The following is an 18,479-nucleotide window of genomic DNA, read 5'->3' as shown; positions in this document are numbered from 1 at the left end:
ATCCAAGCACTGCTTTAGCCACTTTATTATTAATTATGAAGGCTACTCCATTTCTTCTGTGATCCTCTTGTCCACAGTAGTAGATCTGGTGGTGATCTGATGTGAAGTGGCCCAATCCAGTCCATTTCAGTTCACTGACACCCAATATATCTATATTTAATCTTGACATCTCACCAATAACCACATCCAACTTGCCCTGGCTCATAGATCTTACATTCCAGGTTCCTATGGTGTGTTGATCTTTAGAACATCGGATTCGTCGTTCACCACCCGCACTGTCGGCCGCTAGCCGTCCTTTCGGCTTTGAGCTAGCTGCATCATCACATCTGGGGCTAGTTGAACTTATCCTCTGTTCCTCCCCAGTCGCATTTTGACCATCTTCCGACCTGGGGGTCCCATCTTCCGATGGTATACTGACATATCTCTGGTTGTACTGATCCATTTAGTTTTCCCGGCAAGAATACTGGGGTGGGTTGCCATTACCTTCCCCAGGGATCGTATTTAGTCTGACCTCTCTGCCATGACCTTCCCGTCTTGGGTGTCCCTTCACGGTTTAGCTCATGGCATCCTTGAGGTGCTCAAGCTCCAGCACCACGACAAGGTAACGATCTCCTTACTAATTAATCCAGTGGTGGTGTCTTCTTCCTCTTTCATGGTAGTTAGTGGAATAGCTTTTCTTTTTAAAAAAATTCCCTTTAGTTGATTTTTAATTAATATTTATTCTTCACATTATAATGTATACAGCAGCCATTTTCAGGCACAGCACGACATATGCTCAGTAGCATCTCTCCCCCCTCCCCCCGCCTCAGCTATGGCTGCCTCCTAGACCCTTAGTGTGTACAGGATTGCAGCCTTTTAAAAACTGTCTGGAACCTTGGGGAGGGAGAGAGAGAGAGACGTTACTGAGAGTTTCCTTCTTTCCAGCACAAGAATCTGTATGCCGGCCTGAGAACCTAGTGATATAGGGTGGGATACAAATGCTTTAAAAATAAATAAATAAATAAATGATCCTACAATTGCTGCTGCTTGATTTTTAATTCAATTGTATGCATGTCTACTCAGGAATAAGTTCCATTGGATGCAGTGGGTCTTACACCCAGGTAAGTGTGTAGAGGATTGCAGCGTTTTTTTAAAAAAATGCAGCAGGGGAGGGGGCGGAAGCAAAAGCATTTCCTGATCAGCACAATTGTGTTGATCAGCACAATTAAAGGTGTGCGTCTCCTTTAATTCTTCATTTGATCATTGCTGCTGCTTGATTTTCAATTCAATCCTAGGCATGTCTACTCAGAAGTAAGTTCCATTTAGTGCAATGAGTCGCACTCCTATGCACTAGCTTGAAGGGGTGTGTGGATTTTGTTGTAAATTTTCTCTGGAAGCTCTTATGTATTTAGAGGCCATGGCTTTTTGTGAGAGAATAGTTTAAGAGAATAGTCTCCCTCCCGCCCCCCGGCTCTTTCTTTGTCCCAAAATCCCCCTCCCCCAGTTATTTTTTAAAAGCATCATTGATTCCAGTGGATCCCTGATCCCTTGCTGCTTTGTAAGCCCCACTGTGTTCAATGATGCTTACTTTCTTGTAAGTCTGCCTGGCCGACGAGACCACATCACGCCAGTCCTTTTCCAGCTTCATTGGCTGCCAGTCCAGGTCCGGCCCCGATTCAAAGTGCTGGTATTAACATTTAAAGACCTAAACGGCTTGGGGCCAGGCTATCTGAAGGAATGCCATCTCCCGTACATACCTGCCCGGACCCTAAGGTCATCCTCAGGGGTCCTTCTCTGCGAGCCCCTGCCAAAGGAAGTGAGGCAGGTGGCTACCAGGAGGAGGGCCTTCTCTGCTGTGGCACCCCGGCTGTGGAATAAGCTCCCTAAGGAGGTTCGCTTGGCACCTACATTATATGCTTTTAGATGCCAGGTAAAGACCTTTTTATTCTCCCAGCATTTTAACAGTCTATAAATAAATTTTAACTTGGTATTTTAAATTTGTAATTTTGCATTGCTGCTGTTTTTATCTGGTTGAGCTTTTATATTGTATTTTATATTTATTTATTTATTTATTTATTTATTTATTACATTTCTATACCGCCCAATAGCTGAAGCTCTCTGGGTGGTTCACAAAAATTAAAACCATAATAAAACAACCAACATGTTAAAAGCACAATTACAAAATACAGTATAAAAAGCACAACCAGGATAAAACCACGCAACAAAATTGATATAAGATTAAAATACAGAGTTAGAACAGTAAAATTTAAATTTAAGTTAAAATTAAGTGTTAAAATACTGAGAGAATAAAAAGGTCTTCAGCTGGCGACGAAAGCAGTACAGTGTAGGCGCCAGGCGGACCTCTCTGGGGAGCTCATTCCATAACCGGGGTGCCACAGCGGAGAAAGCCCTCCTTCTAGTAGCCACCTGCCTCACTTCCTTTGGCAGGGGCTCACGGAGAAGGGCCCCTGTAGATGATCTTAAGGTCCGGGCAGGTACATATGGAAGGAGGCATTCCTTCAAATAACCTGGCCCCAAACCGTTTAGGGCTTTAAATGTCAATACCAGCACTTTGAATCGGGCCCGGACCTGGACTGGCAGCCAATGAAGCTGGAAAAGGACTGGCATAATGTGATCTCACCGGCCAGTCCCTGTTAGTAAACGGGCTGCCCTGTTTTGTACCAGCTGAAGCTTCCGGACCGTTTTCAAAGGCAGCCCCACGTATAACGCATTGCAGTAATCCAAGCGAGAGGTTATCAGAGCATGGATGACTGTAGCTAGGCTATCTCTGTCCAGATAAGGGCGTAGTTGGTATATCAACCTAAGCTGATAAAAGGTGCTCTTTGCCACTGAGTTCACCTGTGCCTCAAGTGACAGTTCTGGATCCAAGAGCACCCCCAAACTACGGACCCGATCCTTTAGGGAGAGTGCAACTCCGTCCAGGACAGGGCAAACATCACCTCGCCGGACAGATGAACCACCCGCTAACAGTACCTCCGTCTTGTTTGGATTGAGTCTCAGTCTGTTAGCCCTCATCCAGTCCATTACCGTGCCCAGGCACTGGTTCAGAACAGCCACTGCCTCACCTGGGTTTGATGAAAAGGAAAGGAACCATATTATGGTTTTATACTGTTGTTTTATACTTTGAATGTTTTTAATTTTTGTGAACCGCCCAGAGAGCTCCGGCTATTGGGCGGTATAGAAATGTAATAAAGAAATAAAGAAATAAATTAAAAATTACCTTTATTAGGTTGTAATATCTAGGGCAATTCATTGGGCTTTACTTGAGAGCATACACATGCAGAGAAATGTGCTATAAATAAATATGATTCCCAGCCTGTGGTTATCCCACTCAATTAGGTTTCATTAGTAATTTTTGGTTCCTACGTTTACCCTGCAATCATATGTAGGTTTACTTGAAAGTAGCTCCCATTGTGCTCAATGAGATTTTCTCCCAGGTAAATCTTCCTTGTCCCTTTCCCACCACACACACACGGATGTTGTACTCCTCTTGATCTATTTTGTTTTGTATAGAAAACAGTACAATCAGGGAACTGCATGCAGTGAAAATACAGAAGAACTGGAGAGTGGTAAACAAAAATAGAGACGTAGGTGGCCGTAAGTTGTTTGTCATCAGTTTTCCACAACTCCACAGTCACCTCTGCATGTCCTGTTCTCCAACCTGTCCTCATGGTTTATCTGCTTTGGGAGAATGAGAATTTCACTGGTACTTTCTGCCTCCTTAGGGAGGATGTGGCGGCATTAAGGCTTGTGAGCCTTAACTCCCGATTTTTCCCTGCTTTTTTGTACTTGGTTGAAAACTGTAGAACCTTAACACTGTTTTGTAAACCATCGTGGGTTTTTTTGTTTGTTTTGTTTTGTTTAATGAATATACTTCTAATTCAGGATAATACTTCATGCATCTGATGAAGTGGACTGTAGTCTATGAAAATGTATGCCATAATAAATGTGTTAGTCTTTAGGGTTCCACAATACTCTTTGTTGTTTTCACCTATAAATGGTCATATGCTACAAAACGTACAGACACAAAGTGCTACAAAAGGTGCTAAATAGTTGCCATTTCATCACCCACCAGTATTGAAACTGGTAAGCTTAAACATTTTTCTATTCTGTTTGCTCTGAACACTGAAATAAGACTTGAGAGTGCTAACTTTGAATGGCATATTTCTGTTGAGTATCACTTCTACCCAAAGAAGAACCTGAATTCATGGTTTAGAGGCAAATTTCTTTATCTCCATTTTCCAAGAGGTTTTATTGCTTGAGGTACTCTGAAACAAGTGTCAAAATGTATTATATATTCAGGGCATTCAGACTTCTTTGAGAATCACAGCTGTCTGGAAGAAAACCAATATTGTGTTTAACAATATGATCCCACAAACATATAGATATGGATTTTGGCTAATAATGGAGCATTCTAGAAATAATGTTTGGGCCACAAAGAGCGCCTTCGGCTAAGGCATGGGCCTTCTCCAACCAGGCACCGTGCAGATGGCCATGCTGGCTGGGGATGATGGGTACTGTAGTCCAACACATCTAGAGGGCATCAGGTTGGGGAAGGCTGGGCTAATGCATCGTGCCTGGGCCCAGCTCCAGCTGAGAGCCCCCTCCCTCCTGCTACCATCAGAGGGAGAGGAAGTGGCAGTCAGGCATCCCTCAGTCGTGCCTTGAGCTGTATGAGGCTGTTAGAAGGAGAGGGAAAGGAAGCAGCTGCTGAACTTTGCAACTAAGCATCTAGTGCCTGAATTTGCTTCTTTTTTCCCCCTCCTCCCTCCCAATCCCCTTCCTTTTTGTGTCATATTTTTTAGATTGTAAGGCTGTGGGCAGGCACTGTAAATATTTTCGTAAGCTGCCTTGAGAGCCTTTTTTGGCTAAAGGGCTGGATAAAAGTGCTAAAATAAATAAATAAATAAATAAATAAATAAAGCACCTTGTCAAGGTAATTCTTTTCCTGTTGAATTGTTGGCCCAACACTATATTGCAAACCACTTTTTAAATTCCCTTCAGTTTCAAAAGCAGTTCCTAGGTTTGTGGGGAAGGGATTGCTGTGCAAGGCAAACAATTCTAAAATCACTTGGGTTCATGGAAGGAATTTCATTATTCTTTTGGATCTTGATCAATATCTGTTCGCCTTCCTAATCTTTATTTCAAAAATCACCATCACCAATTTGAAGGGTTCTCTTTTGCACAGCATGGGAAAAACTCATATTAATGGCCTCTGTATTATTCATTGTCATCGTAAAATAATCAGAAATTAATTTACTAATTAATTTGCTAATAAACACCAACATTGTATCTTCTGCTTATTAAGTACTCATTTTTAACATACAATCTTGGCCCTGTGGGGAAGAAGAAGGACCGAGGGGACAGGAGCAGGCAGAAGTAACATCGGGGCCTGCTCCTGCTGGACTCTTCCCCCCCCCCACAGGGCAAACTGCCATCTTGGCCCTGTGGGGAAGAAGAAGGACCGAGGGGACAGGAGCAGGCAGAAGTAACATCGGGGCCTGCTCCTGCTGGACTCTTCCCCCCCCCCCACAGGGCAAACTGCCATCTTGGCCCTGTGGGGAAGAAGAAGGACCGAGGGGACAGGAGCAGGCAGAAGTAACATCGGGGCCTGCTCCTGCTGGACTCTTCCCCCCACACACACAGGGCAAACTGCCATCTTGGCCCTGTGGGGAAGAAGAAGGACCGAGGGGACAGGAGCAGGCAGAAGTAACATCGGGGCCTGCTCCTGCTGGACTCTTCCCCCCCCACACACAGGGCAAACTGCCATCTTGGCCCTGTGGGGAAGAAGAAGGACCGAGGGGACAGGAGCAGGCAGAAGTAACATCGGGGCCTGCTCCTGCTGGACTCTTCCCCCCCCCCCACAGGGCAAACTGCCATCTTGGCCCTGTGGGGAAGAAGAAGGACCAAGGGGACAGGAGCAGGCAGAAGTAACATCGGGGCCTGCTCCTGCTGGACTCTCTCTCTCTTTCTCTCTCCTCCCTCCCTCCCTCCTTGACTCCTTTTCCTTGTGTGTCATGTCTTTATTAGATTGTAAGCCTGAGGGCAGGGACTGTCTTTTTTGCTAAGTGTAAGCTGCTCCGAGAGCCTTTTTTGGCTGAGGAGCGGGGTATAAGTATGATAAATAAATAAATAAATATATACAATAAAATGCTTAACACATCAAGGCTACTCCTAAATTGGTTGCACAGGTAGATAGTACTGGACAGATTTAGATTAATTTGAAATATTTTAATGGGGCACATAAAGCTGTTCTGCTGGTCATAGGACATTTTTTACTTTTCTTTTTTGATCATGATGTCTTACAGAGAATATAGATCCCATCCAAATTACTTTGATATTTCCCATGTGAAAATATGCTTTCTATTTCAATACTATACAGTATACCTGTTCTGAACATTGTTGTAACTCAGTGAAAGCAAATAATTGTTTTTTTCTCACACTATGCATATTTCTCTCACTAATATTCTGGTAGCCATGTACCACAAATAGAGGAACAATATCCCTTGCATTTTAGAAATAGACACTTTATAGCTTGGTTAAAACACACACTCAAAACTCATATTGAATACAAATGTACCTGGCCCATTTAGTGAGGAAGTCACTTCATAAGAACATAAGAAGAGTCATGCTGGATCAGACCAGGGATCCATCTATCCCAGCACTCTGTTCACACAGTTACCAACCAGGAGCCCACAAGGAGAACTTGGGTGCAACATCACCCTCTCACCCATGTTCCCCTGCAACTGCTTACTGCCTCTGATACTGGAGATAGCACGTAGCCAACAGGACTAGTAGCCATTTATAGCCTTCTCCTCCCAGAAACTGGGAGGGGGGTGATCAAAAGCAGGAAAAGTTGTCTTAATTCTTTCTCCACCCCAGACATCTTCCAAATATTTTAATTGCATGAAAATACACATTTAAAATCTAACAGGAAGAAAAACTACTGCTATAGGACAATTTGGAATGAGACAACTGTAGGCAGGGAATGGGTTAAGCTCTTTCTTCTTTCACTTCTCTCTTGAGTGCCCCTGCCAGAAACTGCTTTTTCTCATCAAATGGGCTGTCAGTATCGTTACACATGTTTGCCTATAACATGTAATTTAGGACATAGATTTCAATTGGTCCTTTTTGTTTCTCCTCATCTTGCAGGCATCAAAGATTTGAAAAGGCCTTTCTGCTTGCTGTTGATATAGGTGCCCGTGACTTATTTATGGTAAGTTATTCCTGAAGGATTTCCATTACTGTTATTTTGCTACCATAGGATGGGTTGTGTCAATTTTGATGCACATTAAAAAGAAATTGAGTAATTTTAATCTTAGCGAATTTTATGAATTGGCCCTGAGGCAGTAGGTATCAAGTATTAAGTTTATTATATGCTATTGACAGGTTCTAGACTCTAGTAATAAAGAAGAACAATCTATGATGACCTTTCACAATATCACACTATTTATATTAATTCTATATTAATCTGCCCAATAAGAAATGTTCTCTGGGCAGATTATAAAAGCTAAAAGAATAAAATGCAATACAAAATGGCGATCAGCACAAGAATAAAATACATCAAGTGAGTATAAAACCTGCTCTACAATGGCTGGGAGAAAAGGAAGGTAAGCCTTGAGGGAATTCCATAAATGGGGTACTACAACTGAGAAGGCCCTCTCTGTTGTAGCCACCCACCTAAGTTCTGTCAGTGGAGGCACCCAGAGAAGATTACTTAATGGTCCAAGCAGGTACATACAGAAGGAAATTTTCTTTAGATACTCTGTCCCAAGCTGTGTAGAGCTTTAAAGGTCAACATCAACCTTTTGATTTAGGCTCAGAAACAGACTGAAAGCCAGTGCAACTGACGAAGCATTGGCATCACACGATCATATTGACCAGTCCCAACCTAGCAGCTCTGTTTTGAACCAACTGGAGTTTCTGAGCCGTTTTCAAAGATAGCCTCACATACAACACATTGTAGAAGGTTACCAAATATTTCTCAGCAGGCTATCTCTGTTCAGATACAGTCGCAGCTGTAGAGAGCTCCGGCTATTGGGCGGTATAGAAATGTAATAAATAAATAAATAAATAATCAACCTAAGCTGATAAAATATGCTCCTATTGAACAAGGCCACCCGTGCCTCAAGTGACAAAGATGGAGCCATGAGCACCAAAGCTGCATGCCTGATCTTTCAGAGCCATGCAAACCTTTCCAGAACAACTATCACATAATAAATGTGGTGTGAATGAGTTTTACTTACGCATTTCTTCTTTAGTAGCAGCAGTACAAAGCCGAGCCTTGCTGTGCTCTAGCTAAAATCTGATCCCATGTTTGCCAAGTGAAGAATTACCTAATTGCGAGGCAACCCTGCCATCACCACTACCACCTTCACCTATAGTTGACTTGATTTTACAGAGCATTTGTGGTTGTTATGAGCCAGAAAAGGTGGGTGTGGGACTCCTCACTAGAACAGTATTAAGTGCCCTGCTGTGGCAAAGCTATATTTCAGCAAAGACACAAAGTGCTTGCCAGTACAGCAGTCCCCAAAGTTTCTTCTGACCCAATGTATCATGTAGAGAAGATCTCAGTACTTGATCTTATGGGTATAGATATGCTACTAATACACACATTTTACACCAGATCAGCTTTTATGGCTTCCTCTAAAGAATCCTGTGAGTTGTACTTAAAAGCGCAGTTGAAGATCCCTAGCCTCCCTCACAGAAGTACATTTACCTGTGTTCCCTCAAAAGAAAGAATCTCTGGGGAAAACCCAAAATAAATCTGTAGAGTAGATATAACCCATAAATGGCTCTGTTCAAGAAAAGGTATTCTTGTCTTGCAGCCTGCCAATACAAATTCAGTCCACAGCTATCTATTGTGCTCCTTTTTACTCTGGTTTCTGAACTGGTTTCAGACTGAGACTATTTTGGATGACCTGGGCTGGCAGATGGACAAAGGGAGTGCTATCCAGTTGATTCTCCTCGATCTCACAATGGCAGTAGATACCATCAACTATGGTGTTCTTTTGGAAGCCTTGTTAGTATGGGAGTATTAACTATTTGAAACATATACCTCTAATTTCGTGCAACTTCACTGGCTCTCATTTAGATTCTAGACCCAATTGAAACTACTTGTTTTTACTTTTAAAGCCCTATATTGTCTGGGACCAAGATATCTTGAGGGTTGTCATTTGTTATATGAACCTACCCGTTCACTCAGATCATTGCGGAGACCCTGCTTAATGTCCCTTAACTATCTGAAGTGTAATGTTTGGTTTAGGGAAGCAGAACCTTCTTGGTGGTGGTGCCTAGACTGTTGATTTTTGTTCCAAATGGAGCCTTGCTTGACTCATCTCAATGCTGGGTTTCAGGTGAAAAGATAAAAAGTAATTGTTTCAGGACAATAAGATAATTGATAAGTTATTGTTCTTAATAATTCTGTTTCAGTTTTGTTTTCGGTACTTCTCTATATTGTATGTTTTGCTTATGTTTTACCTTTATTTGTTGTTAAGCCACCCTTTGGTTGTTGATTAATGGAATTATTTATTTATTTATTTATTTATTTATTAAAACATTTATATCCCGCCTTATATCACAAGGATCTCACAAATATAAAATCACACATATAAAATAGAACAATATATATACAATTCTAAAACAAATTAAACAAATTAAACCATTAATATGTTAAAACCAATATGAAATTTTAAAACAGTAAAATCCAATTAAAACAAGGCAGTGTGTAGGCTGGTGGATTTAGCCATCAAAGGCTTTGTTAAAAAGCCATGGCTTAACCTGGAGCCAAAATTCTACCTATACCATGGAAATGGCATGGAGTCTGCTTGCCTCTGCCAGGAATGAAACTTTCTCCATCCTGACTTGAGAAGGCTGATTTTTATGACACTGGTAAACCCTTTGCTCTCAAGGACCAGGGACAGGGGCACATAGGAACACAAATAAATAAAATTAGGGTATTTTGAGGTGCTGATTAGTTTTTAGAAGGTATTTTCATGAACCTACTTGACAAGCTACTGAAGGCACATAACAGGGTCATTTTAGGGGGATTTGTCCCTTCCATCCGGTTTTTGGAAGTGACACAATATGTCTCACACATTAAGAGCTGTGATCTGCATTCAGGAAGCAAAGGGAAGTTGGGAGTCTCTAGGGAAGAAAGTGTTCAGGTCTGAGTAAGGGAGTGCTAGGAGCAGGATGAAGAAAGAAGCACAGCGGTGGCATAACGTAGGGATAGTTTATATTAATCTCCTGGCCAGTCAAGGGTCTGGACTGGCAAACATTCAGACCCTAATGGAAAATGTTGAATAATTCTACTGCTTTGCTTACCTTCTATACTAGCTAAGATCTAATGCATCCATTTCTGGGTAAAAGACCCAAATTCAAGTAATACGAGGGCCAACAAGGGTTCTAAAAGCTGCCCTTAGTTGTTAAGAAATTATTTTTTCCCTTATGTTCTAACGTAGGTGGACCTCTTTCACTTTAGTGAACGTATAAGCTCTGCATCCCATTTCACATTTTACGTTTACATTTCACAACTCAACTCCTTCCAGTACAATTTGCAACAGAGCAAAGTTAACCCGTTCTTAAGAAGGCCTACGTACAAGCTCTGCGTGAAGTTCTTGCTGCACAGCTTGACAGTCAGATCCAATGGACAGAGGCAATTGAACTTTCCCAGTCCCACAGCATGTTGCAGTAGATCTGCAGGAGACTTCATTGTTTTTGAAGAAAAAACTATAGGGAGAAACCTTTGAGAGTCACATTTGCTCAACTCTTTTGCATAATGAAGACATTCTGTTTAAATTAAGCTTTGACACTAGCTGCTAATATCATTTTTTTCTATTAAGCTACTTGCCCTGCTAGTTTGATCTTAATATTTAAATTCTATGTTAAATTGTACAATTACATTCTTCTTTTATGGGTTATGAAAATTCCTTTCTAATTATACAAAAAGAAACTGCATGAATCTTTTAATGCTTTTTAATGTGGAGCTCTAATCATCTAGCCTATTCCATCTAATTAGAAAGATGTGTGTACTGTGATAAACTTTCCTAACTAAGCATGCTTCAAAAGAATATATTGAAAATGTTGTACTTCTGAGGAAGTAATTATGTATGTTGTATTTATTTATATGTAAATCCTCTTTTTTCATTTTTGTAAAGTTCATCCCTCCCTTTCCCCGTTGCCACATAAGTCCCTTCATTATACGTTAAAGAACTGTACATATTTGGGACTAACAGCACAATCCTATAATGCCTTCTCAGAGGTAAATCTCATTGAGTTCAGTGGGGTTTATTCTGAAGAAAGTGCTCATAGGACTAATTCTCCAAAATGCGCAGGGCCTAAATTTAAAGATTTCGGTGTTTGAGTTCCCAATTTGTCAAGTTACTATTTGCCAGTTGCTAACAAGTCTTATTTACAACATCCCTTTCAAACAGTTGAACTTTCATCTCTATCTTTTGCTTAAATCCCTGGGGCCGTACTCTTGCTATCTGTTCTGTGGATTACAGTAATGCCCTTTTTCGGATCTTCCTCTTTGCTGCATCTCCCATTTCTGTACAACGGCATCACTCATCTTACTCTGCTCATTCTCTGCTCCTCAGTTTCATGCTCCTACCTCTAACTTTCAAATCTTCCCACCTTTTCTTCTTGGCTGTATGGCACTCTCCCTATCTGCACAAATTGGTCCCCTTTGGGCTCCCTTCTCCTATCTCTACAGCTCCTGCCATGCTGCTCTCTGTGCCTGAAGTCTTTTCATTTGTTGTTCGTCAAGCCAGATTGATCTTGTGCCTCAAGACACTCTTCACCATGATGTAGAAGATCCACCTGGCAGCATCTCCCAGTCACTGGATCCTCTACCCCTCCTGCATCTTTTAATTCATTCTGACATCTTCACCTAATCCTCTATGGTGTGGCACAAAATGACGTAGCTGCCACTAGTCCTAATTCTGCCTATCTCCTAGTCCTCTTTTATCCAATTAATGTAGATTTGCATTATGTAGTTAGTGTTTGTGTTCTCTAAAGCTCTTGGTGCTAAGTGATAGTGGGGTGGGCTACAAGGTACCCTCCAGATGTTTTAGACTACAACTTCTATCATCTCCAAGCATTGGCCATGCTGAGTCTAGGCTGATGGGAGTTGTATTAGAAAATATCTGGAGGGCTTCGGGTGGTGGCATACAAGAGCTATGCCAGTGCTCAAGATAGCTACACCATATATTACAGCGTATTTTCTAAAAGTTCTCGGTCCCCAACAATTTCCACTATAAGAAGCTTAGGCTACAATCCTATAGCCTTGGTGTAAGACCTGTTAAACTCAGTGGGACTTACTGCTGAGTAGAGATGGAAATGATTTCTCAAAAGAACTTAGCATGCTAGGTAAGTGAGAAGTGAAGATCTACCAGTCCACCAAAGCATATTTGAAGGTAGCGGGGGTGGGTGGGTACGGGGGGAGGGGAAATTCATTCTGCCCCCCTGTTTACATTCCACGGGCAGATAACCAGCACTGGATCCAACCCTTAATCTGGGAATCGGGGTGTGTGTGTGTATGTGGTTTTGTTTCTCCTTTACTCTTGGTATATCGTAGAGATCAAGCCGCCTCCTTCCTTTCAGACATCACTTTGCTTTCTGTATCATTTCCTCAAAATATACCTTTAGCTTTTGTTTGTAACAGTAATTACAAAAGCTGCTGGTTTTCTAGTTTTTTTCTTCTTCTTTTTTTTAACTCCGCCACCCTTCAGTAGGCTGTGTGGAATGTCAGGGGGAAAATCAGGGTGGGTGAGGAAGCTTAACCTCCCCCCTCCAGTAAAGTGTCATAGTACTGATCAGGATCAACACACTTACACAGAAGTAAAGAAAAATAGGCTAGACTAAACTAATCCCATTAAAATGTAAATTAATTTTAATTTTATTTATTTAAAAAATCAGTCTCGGCTCATGGCATGCTCTCCTCCTCTCTGCCTCAGTCAACATTGTTTTGGCTCTGCTGTTGCTGCTAAAGCAAACTGGGGGGGATCTACACTACTGCTTTAAAGCGCTTTATAACAGTTTTGACAACTGTTGGGGCCCAGGACACACTGCATATACAGTTTTCAAAACGTTTTCAAAGTGCTTTAAAAGCAGTAGTGTAGATCCCCCCCCCCCCCTGGTGACCTACTGGCTGTTGAGCCTGAGCTGGTGTGTGTGGGAGTGTTAATAAATAATTAGCATTACAGCTCCTTCCTCCTTAGGGCACCTGGCCAGACCACCCAGAAGTACTCTATGGTTTCTCCTTCCATAGAGGTAGCCTGTTGTTGTTGCTGTGGCTAGTTAAGTTTGAGGGGGATCATTGCTCCAGGGCACCCTACCTGAATGTAGTCCTTTTGCCTGGTTGAGCACCTCTATGGCAGCAAGTGAATGATCTGCGTATGCACAATCAGCACGCACGTGCAGATGACCAAAGTGAAGTTATTGCCCATCTCCTGACACAAAGGAACTTAGGGAAGTTGTTCTAGGCGGCGCTATGGTGCCGTACACCTTAAAGATTTCTTTAAAGTACAAATGTTGTTTTCATGCTCTTTATTTTAGGAGGGGGGTTAGGTGGAGAGATGTGGTGGGCTGCCCCACCCCCAGCGGGCTGTGACTGGAACCTGGAGGAATGTTGTGTCTTTTTATCAGCCCAGAAGCTGGAAAGGAGACACTGCCATAGCTTCTTACAGCCGCTGCCTCCCTTCGTTGAGCTACCCGCTCTCCCTCCCAAAAGATGGAGCAAGGGGATCACTTCTTTCCCCCCAATAACTCTTTGTAGCAAAGTAACAAGGATAAGTGGTAAAAGATGCAGTTCCATTCTCTTTGTGTTTGCAGGACTAATAGAGATACATGAAAGTTCTTTAGATTATGACCTGGCAACATACTCAAATCCCATCAGTATTACCTGATCCCCTTTTCCAATCCTGCTTCTAAGTAGCTTTTCAAAACCCTGTCATTAAATTTGTACTGTATAAAAGATGGGCAGTGTAAGCAGTACCTATATTTAGTGTCGTCTAGTGTGAAGCAATAGTAGATTTGGTCTGACATATTGTAAAGATAGATCCTACTAAACCTGAAATATAATTTGATTGAGCCGACAGTAACTTGAACTGCATATTAGGCCAGATATCTAATGGCCAGTAAGACAGCCTTGAAAAACATATTTAGAGTGAATCAATGTGTTGGTTGATGGCTGGGTATCTACAAGCTGAAACGGAGGAGTTTCTTATAGACAGAAAACAGAAAAATAGGAGTTATAACTGAAGTATAATTTAAAAGAAAGTAGATGTTGTCATTGTTTTGGCCAAATGCAACAAGCAGCTGTGTTCCAGACATGCCTCTTAGTAGAAGGTTTCATCATTGGTATGGTTTAAGACATGTATTCCTATTATTATGTTCAATATCCAGTGTATGCCAGAAAAAATGTGGAATTTACTCACAGGCTCAAAATTTCCACCATATTCAGGGTAAAGGTTTAAAACAACTCTGTAAAGTTAGGACTTATCCCAGTATTACAAATGGGGGCTAAGGATGAGGGCTAAAGGATTTGCAAGTGTCCTTGGAACTTGAAGTTTAAGATAAAAAATAACCATCTTCTTCTATCTATATAAATAAAAATGTAAATGTTCGTTTGTTCCTAATCTAAAATCTCCGAAAGTTCTTCACCAATTGCTTTGAAATTTTGACACAACGTTGCATTCAAATACGCACGTGTTTTTATGTAACTATATTATAGATGGGGACAAAAGTGTGTCTTAGAATCGAAGAAATAGGGTATATAAAAGCCCAGAGGCCTCCTCCAAGCCACTTATGCAAATAGGAGAGAAGTCATTGTGACATCACCAACCAGTAGGCCAATCCACTGCCTCTGCCTTCTCTCTTATTTCCATGTTCTCTCCTATTTGGCGCCATATAGCGATGTTTCTCGGAACTGCGGCCTTCTATGGAAGTTCCAAGTTCTGAAGAAAGGTAACTGCCAGGAGATTCCGGCCTAGCAGAGGGGCCAAAACCCACTAACCTCCTCACCACATCTGTGACAGGTAAAAACATTCTTTTTAATCTAAAATCTCTGAAAGTTCTTCACCGATTGCTTTGAAATTTTGACACAACGTTGCATTCGAATACGTGCGTGTTTTTATATACCTATATTATATAAATGTCACACATGTGACAGGTAAAAACATGTTTTTTTGAAAAACAGCGCCATCTGTTGGACGTAAAAGGAACACATGCTGGTCAGGCTGGAAGATACATAAGCAGCAATGATGCTGTATGGCGAATTATTTCATTTCCCATACATGAACGAAGTCCAGCTGTTGTTCACTTAGCAGTACATCTAGAAAATGGACAACCCGTTTATTTCACAGCTGCAAATGTGCAACAAATAGCCCTGAATCCACTGGCTACAACGTTAACAGCTTTCTTCACGTTATGTCAAAATGACGCGTGCTTCGTTCGATGTAGAATTGCGTCGTGAACAAAATTACAACACGGGTGATCTTTTGTCGTATGTGCAATCAAATATTCCTAAGCTAACGCTTGAGCAAAATGGCATTTACGATCAAATAATGCAAACTGTCAATAACGGGGTTGGAGAAATCTTAGATGCGCCAGGAGGAACTGGTAAAACGTTCCTAATTACATTGATTCTGGCAGCAATTTGATCCCAAAATGACATAGCCTTAGCTCTTGCGTCGTCCGGAATAGCTGCGACATTGCTACCAGGTGGAAGAACTGCTCATTCCGCTTTGAAATTGCCATTGAACATGCAATTCATTGAAACTCCCACGTGCAACATTTCCAAAGCATCCGGCATGGGAAAAGTATTGCAAAAATGCAAACTTATTGTTTGGGATGAATGCACAATGGCGCACAAAAAATCACTCGAGACTCTTGATCAATCATTGCAAGATTTGCGTGGAAACATCAGACCATTTCGGAACGCATTAATATTGCTTGCAGGAGATTTCAGGCAAACATTACCTGCAATTCCTCGATCGACACCAGCGGACGGAATAAATGCTTCCCTGAAATACTCTACTTTGTGGTGACACATAAAGACGTTAAAATTAACTACAAATATGCGTGTCCAACTGCAAAACGATCGATCAGCTGAGATATTCTCACGTCAATTGCTGGAAATTGGGAACGGAAAGGTGCCGGTTGATCTGACCTCAGGACGAATTTCATTGCCTCATAACTTCTGCAATTTAGTGACGTCAAAAGAAGAATTGGTTCAAAAAGTATTTCCCAATATTCAAACCAATTATAAGAATCACGATTGGCTGAGTGAACGAGCTATTCTTGTGGCCAAGAACAAAGACGTCTACGAACTTAACAATATTATTCAGTCTAACATTCAAAGCCAGGCAGTCACATACAAGTTCGTCGACACTGTTGTGGAAGCAGATGAAGCGGTTAATTATCCAACAGAATTTTTGAATTCACTCAATCTGCCAGGGATGCCACCGCATGTATTGCAATTGAAAATCGGCATGCCAATTATCATGTTGCGAAATATCAACCAGCCAAAACTTTGCAACGGCACGTGGCTTGCAGTAAAAAAATTACTGAGCAACGTCATAGAAGGAACAATCTTGACAGGACCTTTCAAAGGTGAAGATGTCCTCATTCCTCGCATTCCTATGATTCCAACGGATATGCCATTTCAATTTAAGAGATTGCAATTCCCAATTCGATTGGCGTTTGCAATCACCATCAACAAAGCTCAGGGCCAATCTTTAGAATTGTGCGATTTAGATCTAGACACGGATTGGTTCTCACATGGACAATTATATGTTGCGTGTTCTAGAGTCGGCAAACCAGACAATCTCTATATCTGCACAGACAATGGAACAACAACAAAAAATTGTATACCCACAAGCATTGTGAAATTAAACATATTAGAAACGTGCGCTTTCTCTTTTCTTTCTTTTCCATTTAACCAGACTGAGCCACAGCAACGCGTGGCCGGGTACAGCTAGTAATAAATAAATAATGGGCTGCCTAACACCACGTAGTAAGATTGTGGCTGAGAAGAGGTTTGAATCGGGGTATTCCCACGTGACAGTGCTCTTAAGTGCTTCGCTGTGCCAATTCTCATTGTATACAGCTGTTGTTGCATTGTTTATTATATACAACCATTGTTATAAGTGCTGTACAACCCTGTTCTTAAAGGGCTTCATTGGATCAAAGCTAATATCCTCAAATATAATACTGTCATTTGAAAAATCATGCATCTCTCTAAAAAAACCAACCCACATCAAATATAAATGAAACAATGATGATAAATTCTTACAAAGTTCAAATACAATAGAAAAGGGCATACCACCTACCTTTATTGGGTAATAACTAATCCTACATATGACAGCAAGGATCAAGCAATATTAAAGTTGTTAGTTTTAAATCCTTTTGTAGTGTGTTCCAGCTTTCAGCTGCTGACAATTCAAAAGGGCATCCACTGTGGTGTTACAGGTAGGATAGACCTGAGGAACAGACACTTTAATAAAAGTGTCAGATCTCTAGTGATGGTCTGATCAGTAAAGAACAAGTAAATTCTGAACAACACTTGGAATTTTGCCCAGTTACGTCCTTTACAGATAGGTGAGCATCGGATGTCTTGAAATCAATGAGATGACTGTCTTAGCTAAACAAAAGTGATTATTGAAAATTAACAACCTACAAACCAGACAGATTTTTTTAAAATGCAATTATAACAGAAACAAAAAAGAGAAAAAGGAAACCATAATAACATTAGCATAACAAAAAGGCATGTCTATTCACAATAACCATTCACAGCACCGTTAATAAAAAAAGAAAGGAAAAAAGATTCAACGCTTATTTTCAAATTTGTACATTAATATAAGCAGTCTTTCTAAATAAGACACTGAAATGCAGCAAGTAAAGCCAGATCTCCGGACCGCTGAGAGGGAGGGCAGCTGCTTCCCTGTTCCCTTTCTTGCCCCTTGCAGGATTAGAACCTTTCTGCTGTGGTGGGCATTTATCTTTCCAAGGTTGAGGCGTAAGATATAGATGTACAAAGTTGCGTATTATACAGTGAAAAACTAAAAAAGCAAGATTCGCTGATTCCCAGCTATTATCTTAACTGACAGTATAAACCTTTAGCCCCTTAAGAACTTGCTCCGGGCTCCTTTCTGACAATCTCATTTGGCCTATGGACAAAGGAAGTACAATATTTATGGCAAATTCTTATTACTTTTCCCCAAGACATACATTCTTCTTAAACCACACCTGTTTTAATCTCAGAAGGGAGTACTAGGCATAATCAGACTACTAGAATTCTGAGAAGCTGTATACTTTCATGTTTAACCCATGTTCTTTGCCCCCTCGAAGTTTTGTGTGCCCTAATCCTATAGGAGTTTGCATTTCTTACCATTTAAAGATAAACTTTATACAGTAATTCTCCAGGAAGTGTAGGTGTTTACTGCACCATCCCTCTCCTTTTACCCTTAAGTTAC

The 18,479-nt window shown here is 41.3% G+C and overlaps 1 protein-coding gene across 1 annotated transcript in view; it reads left to right on the top strand.

Annotated features, from left to right (window-relative positions):
* Nucleotides 1–18,479, top strand: part of WDPCP (WD repeat containing planar cell polarity effector) — a 134,894-nt gene that overhangs the window by 74,480 nt on the left and 41,935 nt on the right. The window contains exon 11 of the mRNA XM_063115973.1: nt 7,153–7,216. Within this exon, the coding sequence (XP_062972043.1) occupies nt 7,153–7,216 (64 nt within the window). The remainder of the gene's footprint in view (nt 1–7,152; nt 7,217–18,479) is intronic.

The sequence above is a fragment of the Elgaria multicarinata genome, chromosome 2 (genome assembly GCF_023053635.1).
Source record: "Elgaria multicarinata webbii isolate HBS135686 ecotype San Diego chromosome 2, rElgMul1.1.pri, whole genome shotgun sequence".
Lineage (NCBI taxonomy): Eukaryota > Metazoa > Chordata > Lepidosauria > Squamata > Anguidae > Elgaria > Elgaria multicarinata.
Note: the sequence above shows the minus strand (reverse complement) of the source record. Positions and strands in the feature narration are given on the sequence as shown.